This window comes from Argopecten irradians, chromosome 1 (genome assembly GCF_041381155.1).
Source record: "Argopecten irradians isolate NY chromosome 1, Ai_NY, whole genome shotgun sequence".
Lineage (NCBI taxonomy): Eukaryota > Metazoa > Mollusca > Bivalvia > Pectinida > Pectinidae > Argopecten > Argopecten irradians.
In genome coordinates this window covers 50,212,471-50,229,813 of record NC_091134.1, presented here as the reverse complement: position 1 = coordinate 50,229,813, position 17,343 = coordinate 50,212,471, and the positions used below count along the sequence as shown (strand labels likewise).

General features: G+C 33.9%; 2 protein-coding genes across 7 annotated transcripts; both read right to left on the bottom strand.

Moving 5' to 3' along the window:
• Positions 1 to 102: 102 nt before the first annotated feature.
• Positions 103 to 6,064, bottom strand: LOC138331593 (uncharacterized). 3 transcript variants are annotated; one of them, XM_069279303.1, is made up of 9 exons: positions 4,917 to 6,064; positions 4,175 to 4,326; positions 3,682 to 3,881; positions 3,428 to 3,517; positions 3,213 to 3,275; positions 2,578 to 2,904; positions 2,228 to 2,458; positions 1,608 to 1,772; positions 103 to 1,322 (listed from the first exon to the last, which is right to left on the bottom strand). In XM_069279303.1, the coding sequence occupies exons 2-9, from the start codon at positions 4,182 to 4,184 to the stop codon at positions 1,146 to 1,148; spliced, it is 1,263 nt and encodes a 420-aa protein (XP_069135404.1). In that variant the 5' UTR covers positions 4,185 to 4,326; positions 4,917 to 6,064; the 3' UTR covers positions 103 to 1,145. The 3 variants fall into 3 exon arrangements, with proteins under 3 accessions (XP_069135404.1, XP_069135420.1, XP_069135412.1); XM_069279319.1 differs by having other exon boundaries at positions 3,682 to 3,878; XM_069279311.1 differs by lacking the exon at positions 4,917 to 6,064 and adding an exon at positions 4,510 to 4,835.
• A 125-nt stretch (positions 6,065 to 6,189) lies between these two features.
• On the bottom strand, positions 6,190 to 15,444 carry LOC138331548 (ubiquitin carboxyl-terminal hydrolase 27-like). 4 transcript variants are annotated; one of them, XM_069279255.1, is made up of 15 exons: positions 15,229 to 15,444; positions 14,991 to 15,029; positions 14,323 to 14,352; positions 14,019 to 14,066; positions 13,390 to 13,440; positions 12,984 to 13,159; positions 11,060 to 11,159; positions 10,827 to 10,848; positions 10,335 to 10,423; positions 10,048 to 10,098; positions 9,442 to 9,724; positions 8,289 to 8,371; positions 7,980 to 8,066; positions 7,101 to 7,470; positions 6,190 to 6,891 (listed from the first exon to the last, which is right to left on the bottom strand). In XM_069279255.1, exons 1-15 carry the CDS (start codon positions 15,331 to 15,333, stop codon positions 6,770 to 6,772), a joined length of 1,656 nt encoding a protein of 551 aa, XP_069135356.1. In that variant the 5' UTR covers positions 15,334 to 15,444; the 3' UTR covers positions 6,190 to 6,769. The 4 variants fall into 4 exon arrangements, with proteins under 4 accessions (XP_069135356.1, XP_069135348.1, XP_069135367.1 ...); XM_069279247.1 differs by having other exon boundaries at positions 7,101 to 7,473; positions 15,229 to 15,443; XM_069279266.1 differs by lacking the exon at positions 7,980 to 8,066 and having other exon boundaries at positions 7,101 to 7,473.
• Between the last annotated feature and the right edge of the window lie 1,899 nt (positions 15,445 to 17,343).

The window sequence follows — 17,343 nt, the reverse complement described above, 5'->3', positions numbered from 1 at the left end:
AAATTGTGGCTAGTGCAATACCTGTATAATGTCATCAATATATCAGAGTTCAGAATATTCCATAACAGAATTTTATTTCTAAAGAAATCACAACAATTTAGATAAATTTCTTGTTATTGTTACATTTTGTCTGTTGAATAGATCGTCATTCCTGACACTTCTGTATAAAAAAAATTTGATCATATAAAGCCAAAGATAAAATCTGTCTGCATATTTGATAGATAAAATGTTCTTATTTCTCTTAATATTTACATACAGGTACATATTTAAACATCTCATTACTATCTACTAGTATAACAATTTGCCATTTTTTACATGTATCAAAATGCTAATCTATGTCATTGCACGTGAACGAGAAAAACAGTTTTCTTTTCAGTGCAGTAATGAACATTATAATATATCAAATACATATGCAGAAACCAGCATCAAGTAACAATAAAAACATATATACACAACTGTATACCAAAAGAATAACAATCACATATATAAAATATAAACAAAATATACATTTGTACGAAGGCATATATCTTATCACCATTAACTGCGCTAATAATGTAATGAAAACATTATAAATGAATATGTGTTCATGTTATTTGTAGTCTTTCATGGTAGGGGAAATAATGCTGTACATATTTACAAAGTTGGTTATATCTTTGTAAAACTATATACATCAACACGTAACTCAGATAGTGGACAAACCGCGCAGATCGTACAATACCGTTGTATAACCGCACCAAAATCGTTTCAATATGGTTCCCAACCAAAGTACATCACAAAATATCATCCGTACATATACTGTATTCGTTACATTTCCCGGTAGTATTATGTATCTGCATATCAGAATTATTTACCCATCTATGGAGAAGTACATTGTTTCACCATTTGTACACGGGAGTAACGTCATAGTTTTTGCAGAGAAAATGACGTAATTAAGTTTTCGGATTAATGATTGCACGACCAATACCAACCCACAATGGCATGTGAATCTGTCGTAGGCAAAGACGGAACACAAATGCAACTTTCATCTTAGTTTTTACACATTTAAATACTGCAGTTCCGAAGCTTCCGTCACATGGGCCAACTGGAAAACAAGCGAGAACAAATCTCTCTCTCCTGGACACTATAGCACCACTTTCCTATAAACGTTATATAGATTGTCCGGATACACACCCCTTTAGAACCGATATCACACTTTTTGCACACAAAGCCATATCTGGTTTCAGATTCCGTTTGTGTGTCTCTCTCAGTTTCCATTGGTGTCGAATTTGTTGATCATCTCTTTCATTGCTGTTTTCGTCTGTTTCTTTTATTGGTGGACAACCCTGGAGTGAGATTCGCAATAATATCATAAAGTTTTTAAGGTCTTACATGTTTATAATACAAAAATGTTTATCATGAGAAAACTTTGACAAAAGATAAGCGGAATTACAGTAACATTTCTGTATATTCTTAATGCTCAATCTCAAAACTGGCTATCGATATCAAATTCCACGTAAAGTGTTGAAATACTAAATCGATTCAGAAAATAATAGACATGCAGGTATAAATTTTACTTCAATTGTAAAACCATATAGTAAGTGCACATTGTATAAGGAATTAATACATACCAGTTGTTTTAAGGATGTGTCTGTGAATTCGGAAAAATCAAGTTCATCTTTCCCATATTTTTCCTCGATTTGTTTATGAATGGAAATGAATGATTCTCGTGTGACGTCACTAGTACTCTTGCGTCGCTCTCGGGAATTTCCGTGTTTCCCCATTTCAGGTCCAATCTAAAGAGATAAACGGTTCGGATAATAAGACTCTTTACTTAAAGAATAAAGCCTTAATAAATCACAATATGACAAGATCGCAATACATCTTCCATTATTAATTTTACATTACACAGGAAACTTTCATTTTAATTGAAACCCATTCGTTTGGAGGGTAAAAGGGAGAGAGAATAATCATCATTTGGAGATAATGAGAGGATAACGTCAAATTTGAATTATTTAGCAAGAAAAGGGAGTTAACTCAATCTAAAATAGATAGAAATAGGGTACAAATGTATCTTAAAATAATGTATACACCTATTAATCATATATGAAATTTTAAATATTCTTCTAAAATCAGTGAGTAAAAATAGCTATGAAAAAATGTCAATATATCAAATATTAAACGAGTATTATATATGAAATGGTTACCTTTCAAGTTCTATATGGGAAGTTACACCAATATCCCCACTTACCGGATATGTGGTCCATCGCTTGTTCGGCTGCCGTCGAGTAAAGTGTTCAGATTCACGCGATTCTCTGAAAAAGGACGTTTGAAGAGAATATGTACCAACTTTCTTTGCTTCCATCTGAGAGTTTTGTGTGGTACTGAAAGGTATGGGAGTACCAGGTCGAGTAAGGCGGTGATATTTAGTGTCGTCCCTTAATTGTAAATGTCTCTGTCCTCCGAGATCTTCATTTTCCATCTAAAAGTAAAATCGGTTTATATTATTATTTTTAATGCATGTTATATCGGTTCTATGGTTTGAATGAAAACCCGACATCAATACCATTACCAATAAAATGTCATTTTCTGAGTACATGCCTTTCTTAGTTTTCGTCTCTCTAACTTCTGTTCTCGCCTGAACATGGCGGATTCCGTTTTAGTGTTTTCTTTGAGTGAAGAAGCCGTCGTGGCATCATTCAAAATCTGAGTATTCTTCCCAATCGTACGACTGTTTGATGGTGGACTCTTTACTCTTTTTGCTACGCCTTGCATCGACACAGGTAAATCAATCACATCGGAGGCTACTGAGCACGAGTCCATGGCAGTCAGGTCTATAACATCCAGAGAGGTTGTCGGAGTATGTAGATGGAAATTCTTTGTTAGATGAAACGAAATTTCATCTAACGACGTTGTTGGTGTGTGTTGCTGAAATATCGAATAGAAAAATAAAAACTTGGAATATGTTTCGTTAACGCTTCACAAGTTTCAAATTATGCCTGAAAGAAATAAGTTCTTTATGTGCATTGTCTTTTTTGTGATCACGGGCTAATTTTAGGTTGTTGTTTTTTATTTGACTAAAACTAGATTTAAACCAGATATGTATTGCTAATGCCGTAGATAAAGAGAATGCTGATTTCAAAATGTCCCTTTAATACATTAAATTTCGCCCTAAAGTTTTATTTGTATTATGATCTCCTTACTTTACCAACGTATGCTATAGTTTTAATACGTACCATCACTTTACATAAAAATGCAGCATCTGCAACAGTTTCAACTGAATTTGGAACTTCACTCCTCTACAAACGAGAAAAAATATACAAAATGATGATATTATAAATGCTTCATATAGCAAAACAACAAATAAAGTCTGAAAAGAAGCATGAATATGCTTAACCTGTTTCACAAAATCCCACACAGCATACGTAATGTATATTTGTATCATACTTACATTGTAAAGTACTGGCCCAGTCCACCGACGTCTTCTCTTGACTGCTCTAGAACTCGTTGTAGCAGTTTCATCCTTTGCCTTGGTCCCTTTCTGTTGACAATAAATTGATCTAATAACTATAATATTCGTACTGAAACCTCTATTGTCTAATGTGCTTTATTACTGTAACAAATTCGATATCATAATATGCATTTTGAAATTCAAATTCATGATGGAGTCACTAAAACACTGAGGATCTTCAAATCAACAATTACCTGCTTGGTGAACGCTCTGGAACGACGACATCGATGACAACTTCCAGGTTCGACAGAACTGGCGCTCCGTGCCAGCGATGAGGATGTTGATGTTTTGAATCGTATACCGTTCTTTTCCAAAATATGACAAGCACGCAATAACATTGGAATGTTTTCAAACAGCAGGGCGTTGATTAACTGGTCCGTCTTTCTCTGATCTGCTATAGAATATAAAGTGATGATATTATGGATATCCAGTCAATGATTGGATGCATAATAGCATTATGAGCTACATGTAGGTTTTGGAACGAATTCTAACACAGTAATTATCAGATTTGTTCAAATGCGAATCACATTTTTAAGACGAGGAAAGGATCATTTTGCATGCTTCTAGTTATAATATGAGAAAAGAAACTTCTCGCTTGCTTCCTCTACAGTAATGATATTATCATTTCAGTAATGTGTGCAATGACAATAACGTTGTTTCTAATGCAAAAAGTAAAAACAATCTTACGTTTTTCCATTCCTTGCGAAAATATGTTTTTCCACTATAGATCAAAATGTTGTCCGTTTCCAACGCAAGAACTTCCAATAATCTTTAATTATTTCCAAAACACCCCTTTAGACACTATTCTATGGGTTATATTGATTCATCTGTTTTTATTCCTGGAAATAAAGTGATAAATCAATGTCAAAAAAGTGAATAATTAGCTTTTCTAAAAGGTTTTCTCAGTTTAGTCGTCCATATCATATATCCGTCTTGATAATCAACACCATTTTGAAAACGTTGATATGTTGTAATGATACACAATGGTATTGTCATTTAAAATAAACACTTAAAATACTTACAATGTGGTCTTTTGCATTTCATGATATATCCACTTTAGATAACAGACTCCATAATCATTACTTTATCATACACAGCAAAGTAACAGGTCTGATCATAGCCAAATACTTTCTAATGTGATCATTTCGTCATCGAAACGTCAATGCTGCAGACTGTTATATCTGTTACATATTTTTCCAATAATCAGAGTGATGGAAGAAAGAATACAAACGTCTTGACAGAAGCCAACATATAAAAATACATATAAATGTGTCATTATGTAAATAAACAGTTTTGGTAATTTTCATGTCAGTATCTATGTCAGTATCTATTTATATCTATTTATGTATGTTATCACCATGTGATAATGATTGAAATTACACAATATCAGTGTTTGACTAATTGCCAAAATCTATAGATACATACTCACACTACCATATATTGCGTCTTTGATACAAACTTCTTGGTCCCGTTTCTATTCACCTTATGTTTAGTCTTTAGGCGTTCTAAAGGTTTAAAGATGTGATCACTCATGCGTGGCGGATAAAAATAGTATCTTCCTAATATCATACCTCGTGTCCTGGTGTATACATCATTGCGTTAGCACTATTTTTAGACTGGATGTTTTCACCTGTGTTGAATACGTTGCATTCCTTAAGTGTCGAGTTCGTGCTTGTTTTACAGCCTACCTGAGTATGTCAGACATTTAAAATAGCAAAGGTTTTTTTACTACATAGGCTTTATATATGTTCTTATATCCACAACTGTTCTTACACAAGGTTATTTCAGGACACTTGTCTCCTAGTTACACTGAATATGCATTCGAGAGGGTTGGGAAGAAAAAATGGAGTTTTTATTCTGATATAACATGTTTTATTATAACGTTAATTATGAAAAAATACATTTTTGCCATCCTTCATTAAATTTTCTAAAAGTGATCAAACTTTGTCCTTGACTGGAATACGAGTCTAAATAAAGATACACGTGAACTGGAGATTTTCAGGTAACTGTACTTATTCGGTTGACATATTTGATATACATAAATAGTACTCATGCTCATAACGTGGAAAAAACTTTGGAGAAAATAACTTTAAAAATAACTATGAAGTCATGGTCTATAAAGTTGAAGAAAAAGGACAATATTAAATAGCATATGGTGGGAGTAGTACGGGATCTGTTTACCAGATACCTGTAAGATTATCTCTCCTATTTAGGGATATGTATCATCTCAACTAAATTTAGTCCCTAGACATATTCTTATTTATTTACATTTATTTACAAAATCTCTGCCATTCTATTCAATCAGTAGATTTTTCTTAATTCTTTAAGTCATTTATAAGATCTGTCTCAATGCATTTAGTCAGTAGACTATACTTATGATATTGTGTTTAGCCACTAGACTTTTCATATCGTCTTCCTCTTCTATCTAATCACTAGACTTTTCTTTTTTATTTCATTTAATCAATACCCTTTCCATTGACGTCTCATTTACTCTTATTTTTAATAAAAAAATCAAAATTATTGCTTGAAAATAATCGTATTGTGAATCAAAACTAAATATTGTAAGATAAAATGAAATTCTTAGCGGTATGGGAAATTCCCTCATTTCGCTTTCATCTAGTCTCCTCAAAAATGTCTACGTGCCATATAAAAAAATTCAAATGTGACTTATTAGGTAATAGACGAAGAGAGAAAAAAGTATATTATGAAAAATTTGAAAACTGATTTATTGAAATCCTAGCACGTATCAACAGCATGCAAGATACATTGTAAACGACACTTTATTGAAAACATCACTATATCAAGTCATTATTGAATTTTTCACCGATGATAATATTAGTTACATGATTATTTTATAAACATATTGGTATTTACATTCATACCTGTCTATAGAAGGGATAAAGAAAATGTCCTTTATATACAGGTTTTCTTTATATCAACATTACATCTTAATGTCTCAAACTTTACATATAAATCGTATATAAACAATACAGTCTTTCCTCAAACATGATATCATGAAATCTTATCATTTACAAGTTTGTTTGTTTTTGCATTCTGTCATGAATTTAAACTCCAATGTGAATTTTAGGTCAGAGAAGAACTTACCTTTGAACTGAAAATAAACTTTTTATATTACTTTAAAACACACACACACGTACAAGCAAACTATTTTGTATAACTGAGTCCCATTGGTGGATGGCTTAAATGCCTTTGAACTGACCTGTATCAGATTGTAAAAGGGGACACTAAATGTTGACTAATTGTATTCAACTGTGGCAGGTTTTAATTGTACATAGTGATAGGATCGCCTTCTAGCTTCTCGCTGGGGAAATTTCCCTTTAGCTCAGTCGGTAGAGCGGCGGACCAGTAAGTCCGGGGTCCCGGGTACGAGCCCTGCTGGCGCACTGTTATACAACAATAGAAAATTTGAATCATTTTTAAGATATGTTCATGATTTCCATTCAATTAATAATGGAATTTATGTATGTCTGACCATCATGGGATATAAAATATGACCATCTACAAAAATACAGATGTTTGCTGTCTCTTTTGGAACTTGTGCATTTAGAATAAAATTACATTCTTTCATACATCAAAATGTAAGCATGTTTACTTTTCATTACAACATCTTCGCCTATTTTGCTAACGTTCATGTCGCTAATGTTAAACCACGTTTCTGGTTCGCCTTCGTCGGTTTGGCGTACTTCAGGGAACTCGTCTTTTTCCAGATGACGCTCATTGGCCTCAGTATCGCTTTGTTCGTCTTGTAGTCTAGTTTCTAATTCCGCTCGAATTCCTGACGCTACTCTTTCAGGGTCGTGCCACTGGTTCCACAGTTGTTGTTTTTGTATAACACAAGCATTTCTGTGAGATGTTTTGATAAAGGAATAGTAGTGACCTCTTTTCGCTGTTCCATGATGATTTATAACAGCAAATAAGGAATAAAACTCCCCGGGAGTCAGTTTTCCTCCAGCCGCAGAAACCTGCTGTAGAACAGAATTTGTATGTATTGTAAACGTGGATATATTCGCATGCGATTTGCATGTGTAAACAATTCGTGGTGTTATTATTTCCGCGATATATACATCTGTTTATATAACTTATATAACGCACTTGGTGATTTTCGTACGTCCCAGTCCTCCTAATTAGGGTAAGATTACACCTTTGATTCACACATTAAGAAGAGGAGACATGTGTTATATAACACGAGTCTACGGATTATTTCTTGAGCGTCAAAACTTTACTTCCTGTAGTTCTATTCCTTCTAAAACATGCGTCGAAAAGTAACATACTGGTATTAAACGTATACAAATAGTAAAACCAGTGCCGTTTTAATAATGCAAGTTTTAAGTTCTGGAGGAATTCCTTTCACCCCGATTAGTATGTAAAAATAAATGTTTTTGATCTCATTTTCAGTCGAATCTCTTTATCTCGCAGTGCATTTGAGACACAGAAAAAAGTGTACTTCTCTATGTAAGGTAAAAGAAATTACCCTCATCGTTATAGAGCAGAAGCTGGCCATATCCAGTAACTTAGGGAAGGTCACGTGCTCGTCCATTTTGTGCAGCTCTGTACCATGCTTATAATTAAGATATAATCAAAATTAAAACATAATGTGTTTTATGAGAATGTATGGCATTGCATTGCCGTTTCATATACGTACGTACACGCGACCTTTCAATTGCATCGACCAGAAATGTACACTATGTTAAAGATGAACATTATAAATAATTAAAATTTTTAAAGGACACATTCCAGCATGTACTGTTACAATCGCTGTCATCACTTATAAAGTATATACCTGTTCAAATCTGTTGATATGCAGCACCAGAACAGGGGGGAGAGATATCATCTGTAGTGTTTTGTATACTAGTCCAGTAGTTCCTATAAGTAAATGATCGGTAACACTGATCAAAGACAAAAACAATACCAAAATACTGTATAGTTGTATAATTTTGCGTGGAAACATTTCGTGATTTCCTCTTTGATACAAATTCACGGTGAAAATTATTCGCGCATTTTGTCAATTTCTAACAGTATTACTACCAACATTCTTTCGTGTGCGATTTCCTTCCGCGAATTTTGCGATCCAAATGATTCCGCAAAAGTTTATCTCTGCGAATATGTTAATCATAAATTCTAATTCTAATTTTCATTCCGCAAAACTTAATCTCTTTGAATCTGTTTTGAAACTGAAATCGCGAAATTTAATAGCCGCGAAAAAAGTTGGTTTACAGTAAACTTTTCGCGAATAAAAGCACATGTACAGAATCAGAGGATTACTTTTAGGTCTGTTCTGGTGTAAATGGCATTAAAAAGAGAGATGATTTCATAAGTTATATAAAACACTACTTAAATCGCCTTCAATATCAACGACAGGATTCTACATTATCGACGGAGGTGACAAACAAAAATAAAGAAAAGCGTTTTGTTTCAGGAGAGAATCTGCTGAAAACTTTGCAATAACGCCAATGTACTTGATGGGGTTTGGATAAAATGTGTCAGTAACCTTTTACTCCACATAGTCTTAGATTAGGCCTCACTTGTCTAATGAAATGATTTATTCTACGTAGACGATACAACTTTCAATAGCTGGTAATGCAACTAAGTCTAACATGTAAATTCTAATTCTTCTTTCGGATATTGTCAAATGCTAAAAAATGGTCTCAGTGAACAGTATTGCAGGACACAAACTGCTATAACGCCCTCATTGATCCATATCAATTTCCAATAACACATGTGCATTTGTACACTGTATATGTTTTAGCAAATGGTAATCGTATAGCAAACGTCTTGTTTTGGGCGTGCACGTGTATCTAATTCAATAACAATTATTTTAAGTTATGTTTACATCTGCGCATTTGCTTTAATATCGATTTGATGTTCAGCCTTTCAAATACATTTCTATTTTTAACATTTTAAACATAAACATTTTACATAGAAAATAATGTTACCTTCTTTTCCTTCCTTTGCACAAATTCGGCAGTTTATTTCAGATGCCACCATAGTTTCTGGCTCTGTAAGATATCCTAATCCCTTCTCGACCCCTGTTTCTTCTATACCCCGACGCCTTTGTTTCTTAGCCAGAGACATATTTCTGATCTTGTCTTTAAGTAATAACGAAGCCTTCACGTGGATTGTGTTGACGTTACCTTCCCGACCGGAACTCCACTCATTCACGTATGTCATCTCTTCAGCCTTACGTGATCCTCGTGGTACACGTGAACCACTCAGTGACTTTATAGAAAAATTCTTGGATTATCATTTTCGTCAATTTTCAGGTAAGTAGACCTATTTTTTCTTTGCTTAAGAAAAATACATAATCTATTCAAAATGGTTTAATTGGTACATTGATGGTTATGGACGTTTTTTATTATTAATATATCATTTTTCCAAGACCTGTAGCGATAATCGAACAGTTGTCATGAATCGTGCAGATATTCGATATTAAATGAATAAAATTCAGGGTTTTATCTGAAGATTAAAGTACAAGAGAAACTGAAAACTCTTGATAATGTACTGATAATGATAAAACATAGGTGATGGGGGTAATAACAAACCTTTATAGCAGGAATACTGAGACTGGTGAAGGCCTGGAATACCACGTCAACCTGTTAACAAACAACATATTACTTTATTTTCGTCTCCACCATGCCCAGTGTATTTGCACCAACACCCCCATTTTCACGCAAATAAAGTTTGCATTCCTATAGAAAACAGTCGACATTTGTACAGATTCCCCATATGGCAAGGATCACAATGTGTTTCACATACAATAACAAGGCTACTTTTCCATGACCAATGTGAATACCCATTGACATGAAGGTTGATATTACTCTATACTCACGTGGCGACATTCCTCGTAGTAGTAACAAGTAATGAATTTCCCATAAAACAGACGGGATATGCCGCAATGTTGCATAATGTGTTCATCAACTACAAAATAAAAAAAAAACTTGTACAATATGGAGAAGCAGACCTATTGAAATTGACACTTTATAAAGATGATCTATTCGAAAAAAAAAAACATCACTCATTTAAAGAGAGATGCAGATTGTTGAATATTATGGAAAAGTGATATGGTCGATGGTATGGAGTTATCCCAACATATACAGAAAACGTATTCGATGCGTGTTGATTTTTCCTGAAGTTAACACAACACACATTTCTATTTAATAGACAGTGCGAGGTCTAAGACAGATAAAGCTGACTTTATATCATTGTGAACAAACTTCTGTTTTCCATCATATATTGCATTTCACATTTTGATTATGGTTTCATAATTCTATTTATTCTTTGTCTTTTTCTGTTGTTTATTGGAAGTAAAATATATACGTACATGTATCACTCTCAACGCGAACCTGTCGAACAGACAAGATTAATAACAAATATGTTTGTCATTTCTCGCTTTGATGAAGGTAATTCATTAAAATTCTAATCGTAATACACATATTAGACAATAACAAAGATGCACGTTCTAGAAGCGATGTTCTCATGTCGATGTACTTAATATCGTTGTTTTGAATTTTTTATCATTTGATTGTATTATTACCGGCCCAGTTGAAATATTACCTTGGCGATTTCAAGAGCCTCGTCTTGAAGTGTACTGATAAGAGAGTTGAAGAACTCAAAAGTATCCTCTTGTTTGTTTTTATTGTTGAATAGGCCGTTCCTAGGAAACAAATAGGAATAATAAAATATGTGAGTAAGCCTATATTGAATAAAAATTGACCTTTATCTATTATCAAAGCTCAAACTAGTCACGAGTGAATTGGCGTGTATATCCACATCCTCGATATTCAAGGGATTACAATCACTTTCGTTATATTAACCATGGATTTTGTCATAGGAGAACTGAAGGCTGTCTGTGCGACAATATTTGACATGTCGTTTGGTCCTATGATGTACATAAAAACAATTGAATAACGGTAAAATGTATGGATTTGAAGTTATGTTTCGCTCTCTTTAACGGAAATCTCTATAGGCCTATGATTTGTCAGTTGTTTCTCCTAAATGGCTTCAGTTTGGTACGACACAATCCAGCGGTGGATATAAAGACAGTGATAGTAATCTCAGTAATATCGAGGATGGTGTATCCATTCAAATATCAATTTTAGTTTTTGATTCCATTGTATAAAGTTTAAAGCCAATATCAATTTTAGTTTTTGACTCCATTGTATAAAGTTTTAATTCCAATATAAATATTAGTTTTTGATTCCATTGTATAAAGTTTTGATTCCAATATCAATTTTAGTTTTTGATTCCATTGTATTAAGTTGCATAATAAACAAAACACTGAAATGAAATGGAATTTAAAGGTAACAGATTCCAAAACAAATGAATTTCATTGTAACTTTTCATTCAGGGCTCAATAATGATTACAAGATTTCATGGTGAGAAATAATATGTAGATACATGATGCCGTTTCTAGCTTTATCTTTAACGACAAAAAACTTTCAGACTCTTGTCATTTTGGCATTGTTTGACAAAGATATACAGCAATCAAAAACTGTCGGAAAAAAGTAACTAAAAGACGCTTGACAATCTGATGAAGGAAGGCTTTTAAACATATTTCATGAAAGATTGGACACAAGTTATTGAACTTATATGAAGCCCTATCCATCACACATAACAATCATTTATCAACAATATGAAGATGGCAAACAAAATATACAGATGTGATAACTAACTATATCAAAACATTATATTGCTATACAGTCATGATAGGAGATTGTAAGATAGAGGGGGTAGAGAGACTGAGAGGGACAGAGAAAGGGTACGATTGGGTGGGGGGTTACATATTTTTGTGCTAAAGAAACATTTCTGGTAGAATTAAAGAATTAGAGCATTGCCATTTTCAGATAGATTTGGATCACTAAACAACATGATTTGTAGGCTTAGAGAAATGCATGAATTCAAATTCCTAAAAAGTTCTCCACGTAGTTCAACAAAGAGGCTATAGCTGAAAAAAAGAAATGTACTCATTTTCATGAACAAACCTCCACTCGTAGCGTTGATCATTGATTATTTTAAATCTGAATTATTTCTTAATTCACAATGTAGGATGCTAGTCTTCCTTTTACCAATGAAATAGATATGTGAAAGATTTGTAATTTGGTTTTTGACATTTCGTAAAAGATATTTGGTTGTTAATTTGATTATTTTAACGTCCCATGTAAGGACGGTCTCCCATGTATGGAGTGTGTAGCGTGTGTGAAATGCGAGGTGAGTGTTTTGGGAGACTGCGGTATGTTTTTGTTGTGTCTTCTTATATAGTGGAACTGTTGCCCTTTTTATAGTGCTATATCACTGAAACATGCCGCCGAAGACACCAATCAACACACCCTATCCGGCCACATTATACTGACAACGGGCGAACCAGTCGTCCCACTTCCTGTTTGCGGAGCGCTAAGCAGGAGCAGAAACTACCACTATTATATACTTTGGTGTGTCTCGGCTAGGGGACAATACTATTTAAGTTTAAGTCAAAACTTACTTATTGGAAAACATGTTGAAAAAAGAATCCATTTCGTTCCGTAGTCGCTGTCTTTGATCAGTATACCGCCGTCTACAGCAACCGTCGTCGTCATCGTCATCATTGTCGTCGTCATAGTATGTTTCAAGGACGTTAGACAAAGACTGTGCTATACTATTTCCTCTCCAAGGTGACTTCTAAAGAGGATCGAAGAACATACATTAGTCGTTTCTTTCCATTATATTAATGTAAATGCTTTGTATCCGTCATCTCATCTTACAATATCTTAAATGGTAACAAGTGACCGTCGCCTGTAATCCACCAGCACGTTAATTCCTGTCTTTATTGGTGATATTTCTACTAATGGTTACCAATCTATTATTCTGAGATTATCAAATATATCTAATAATGTCTACATTGTACTTACCTGCTTATCTGTCTTCAGTCGTAACGCCAAACATGGACTCCACGCTAGACACTGAATGTATGTAAAAATGACATAATGGTACATAAAAGATAAGAATGGAAATATAGCGTTAGGTTATGTTGAATATCGTGAATAAATGGTAAACATATTAGGGATTTTTAGGTTATTACAATTTTGAAAATGATTTATATCAGTATGGTAGCGATTGCAGCCATCCTTGATATACAAGGGGTTATTATCACTGTCGCAATATCCATACCTAGACATTGTCATAGTTAAACTGAAGGCATTTGAGAAGAGAGAAAAATACTGACTAATGACAGGACTACAGAGACTTCATTTGGCGATTACAGAGAGCGACACCAAACTTTAAAACCATACAATATAACGATATTAGATTCTTTTGATACTCGTCAAATAACCAAACTACCTGTCGCCCACAAGAAAAATTCCTAATATGTATTATTTTTTTTAAATCCTAATAATATAGGCAGGTTTAGCGGACTAAGTGACTTCGTCCAGTCTGGATGTATTGCGGTATGAATTCGAATGGCCAGTATAAAAAGTATGGATGTACGTAGTTTTAATGGCATACTAATTTCTATCGCGATCCTTACAGCTCGACCTACCTGTACCATGGCATTCATGTAACACGTAGCCCCGATATTTGGTAGCCCCTGTATAAGAAAACAGATGCTTTAGTTCTGAGAAAAGGAGATAAAGATAAAATGAACAGAAGAAAATTATCGTATAAATATTATTAAAATATACAGCAAGATATGTTTTCACAGTTTATCTCTCGGTTGTATTTACTTTTACAACAAATATACACAAATAGAAAATATACGAGCATGTTTTATCTTCCCACTGCTGATCTACATAGAAACAAAGCTTAAGTGTCTATATCCCCAATATAAACAGGTGGATACATACCTTTGGCTTAGCGCATAATAACCCGAGTTGCTGCGGAAATAGGGAAAGAAATGATCAAACAAAGTTTATTACTAGTAAAATATCAAATTAGAACATCTCGTGAGTTTTAATGCGTCTGTTAAAGTCACTTATTACATTTACTATACGATACTTCCGAAAACGAAAGTAGTCTATCACCTAGCTCAAGTAACGGACAACTGTTCTGTTATTGTTCTTGGTATATTTATATGTATATGTGTACTCTATAGGTTACGAGAACCGTGACCTCAAAGTTTTAGTTACCTTTTACATCAATGCAATCTATGTTGTTATATAACTGCCCTCCAAAAGTTCTGTTACATATGTAAAACTTGCTGACAATTTTTCTCTAAGGAAACTCTCAAAACAAAACAATTAATGAATAACAGAGGATAAATAAATTGATAAATGATATAGGTATACTGATGCCTCTAATAACAAGGTTTGCGTATTTTCATACTTCATGTATATTTGTAAAACTGCATGTGTAAAAAAAACTTTTGGATGGCAGTGTGTATATATATATATCAAATATTGGTATCTGTCAAGGCTTTACTTGTAGCAGGAACATCGTCTAACTTGTATACACTTCGATGTACTAATGATACCATATATAACATGTTTATAGTTATATAGAATATATGTCATACCCGCGTTGGTAGTTTTCCTTGTCCTACGTCATCAAAGCCCTGCAAAGTAAAATAACTAATTGATTCATAATATAATTTGGTGAAACATCAAAGGCATCCTAATTACAAAACACACTATCTTGACCGAATTTTACAACAACTTTTATAACGTAGCATTTTTCTCTTTATCTCATTTAGGTTTACAACACATCATTGTAAAATTATCTCGACGGTAAAAAGAGTAGCAATAAAACCTTACCTGTGTATGATACTTTTTCTTTTTATTAGCCAGAAAACAAAATAAAAGCAGCAGCAGGAGGAGCACCCCTCCTATACATCCCAACACTATCCACGGCCAAGACATCAAGACAAAACGTCTTAGAATCCGGTCGCCATTTGTCTCTGTTCTGGAATTAGTTGGTTTCACCTATTTCTTGTTTCGGTTTGAACCTCTCTTGTGATCGAAGGTTAATAAGAGTAGTCTCCCTTCTAAAATAGAAAATTCCTGGGTGTATAAGAGTTACCTCGCGTCGGTCACTAGTAGATCTACTACTGTATGCCTTTTCTTAATTTGAAATAACCACATTAAAACAAGATAAAATTATTAAATTCCTTCTGTTTATAAAGCTATCCAACTGTCAAATTAAAAAGTGTTCTCGAAGAAAAGGGCTAGTTTTAAAGGCAATACATCACACAATGATATATTTACGTTGCCTAAGCCCAATATATGTACGTTATTTCGGCAGTTAGGCTCTGGCGTACTAATACCGCGCACCACTGAATATGCTAGAGCACCCAATGTATGTTACACACCAATGCATGTCAAAATTATGACAACCAATGCTTAATTGAAGCCATGGTGGCCAAATAGTTAAAATTCCGTATTAATTATCCCTGTGTTACCATATGGGATCTAAATATAGGTAAACTAATTCCGTAGTCCAGTATATATAGAGCCGCCTTCAAGAAGACTACCTTCCGGAGCACATGGGTCTTCTCGCCATTATTATGTGTCCATTAGTTGGTATATATACAGGACAAAGAAATACAGTGATATTTTGCAATACCATAAATCATTACTTAGGAAATCTTATTTTGGCTAACATTATGTCAAAATTGTTGTCCGCATGTATTAACGACCCTTGTTGTTTATTGGATGTAAAATTTATAGACCAAACCTCTAACAAGTCAGGGTCAAATAAATGGTGTCATCATCTGCTATAAATTATGGTGGCTGATTACGGCCATCTCGTGTTGTTGTGTTGTCGTCTTGTCGAGTTGTCGCGGTCTCAAACTGCGACAACCCGAGATTTAACAGTTAAAATGTCGACTTGTCGCGTTTTCGAACCGCGACAAGTCGACAAATCGACAAGACGACAAGACGACATGTCGACATTTTAAACACGCTAATTAGCGCGTACAGAATCTCGTGTTGTCGCGGTAAAATGTCGACTTGTCGTGTTGTCGAGTTGTTATCGACTTGTCGTGTTGTCGAGTTGTCGACTTGTCGCCTTCCTGTTACACATGCGCAAACAATGGATAACACTCGCCATATTGGATTGCTAATGAAAATAGTTGTGTGCACGTGTTTGTAGCTAGATGAAGATATTTGATTGCAATTTATTTACCGAGAGTTGTCAAAGTATTTTTCTCTGACTTATGAATTTCAATAATTTGTTTATTATATGATAATCGTGTAATAATGGTCTGGTCATGCCGTCTGATTTGTACGCAGTAATCGTCATCTGTAATTTTAAGGTCACTTAAACCGCTAAGGCCTAATAGTTCGAAGGCCCGTTAATCCGAAAATCAGAAAATATTGCAATTTATATAGTTGTTTTACTTCATGTAAATTGATAGTTTGACATGTTTTCAATAAATTGTGATAAATACATTATTCGGCAATTCTTTAAAGTTATTCAACTCCAAATTTCTATGGACGGCAAGTTGTGATTTCTTCAATGAGCATTGCATGATAAAAAATACATCAAAATTATCAATAAAAAAATGATAAAAAGAAAGAAAATATCTTACATTTTAGAAGATGTCACATAAATGTCTTACAAACATATGCCTAATGTCAAGCTTATGTCCCCTGTAATTTGATTGCATTAGGGATAACATGGCTGCATGAATGGATGATATATATCACCAATTTTAACCTGCATACATGTATGAAATATGTATTTCACGACTTATTTTTGTACGTGTTTCCTTCTTCTTCCTTTTACTTGTTTATTCTCCCCTTTTTCATGAAAAAGGTTCGCATAATGGTAATTTCTGGGAACTAAAAAAGAATTGCAGTGTACATATACACTCTTTCATATCGGATACGTTTACGTACATATATTGCAAGATTATGCATTTTTCACAA

What these genes read in the sequence shown, in the direction of transcription:
- LOC138331593 (XM_069279303.1), bottom strand. An exon ending in CTGGGCCAGTACTTTACAAT is followed by an intron (nt 3,276 to 3,427) that starts GTAAGTATGATA and finishes TCTCGTTTGTAG; the next exon opens with AGGAGTGAAGTTCCAAATTC. An exon ending in CATTTTTATGTAAAGTGATG is followed by an intron (nt 2,905 to 3,212) that starts GTACGTATTAAA and finishes TCGATATTTCAG; the next exon opens with CAACACACACCAACAACGTC.
- LOC138331548 (XM_069279247.1), bottom strand. Translation starts at nt 15,333, where the DNA reads ATGTCTTGGCCGTGGATAGTGTTGGGATGTATAGGAGGGGTGCTCCTC. An exon ending in ACATGAATGCCATGGTACAG is followed by an intron (nt 13,441 to 14,018) that starts GTAGGTCGAGCT and finishes ACATACATTCAG; the next exon opens with TGTCTAGCGTGGAGTCCATG. An exon ending in AGGCTCTTGAAATCGCCAAG is followed by an intron (nt 10,849 to 11,059) that starts GTAATATTTCAA and finishes TCTGTTCGACAG; the next exon opens with GTTCGCGTTGAGAGTGATAC.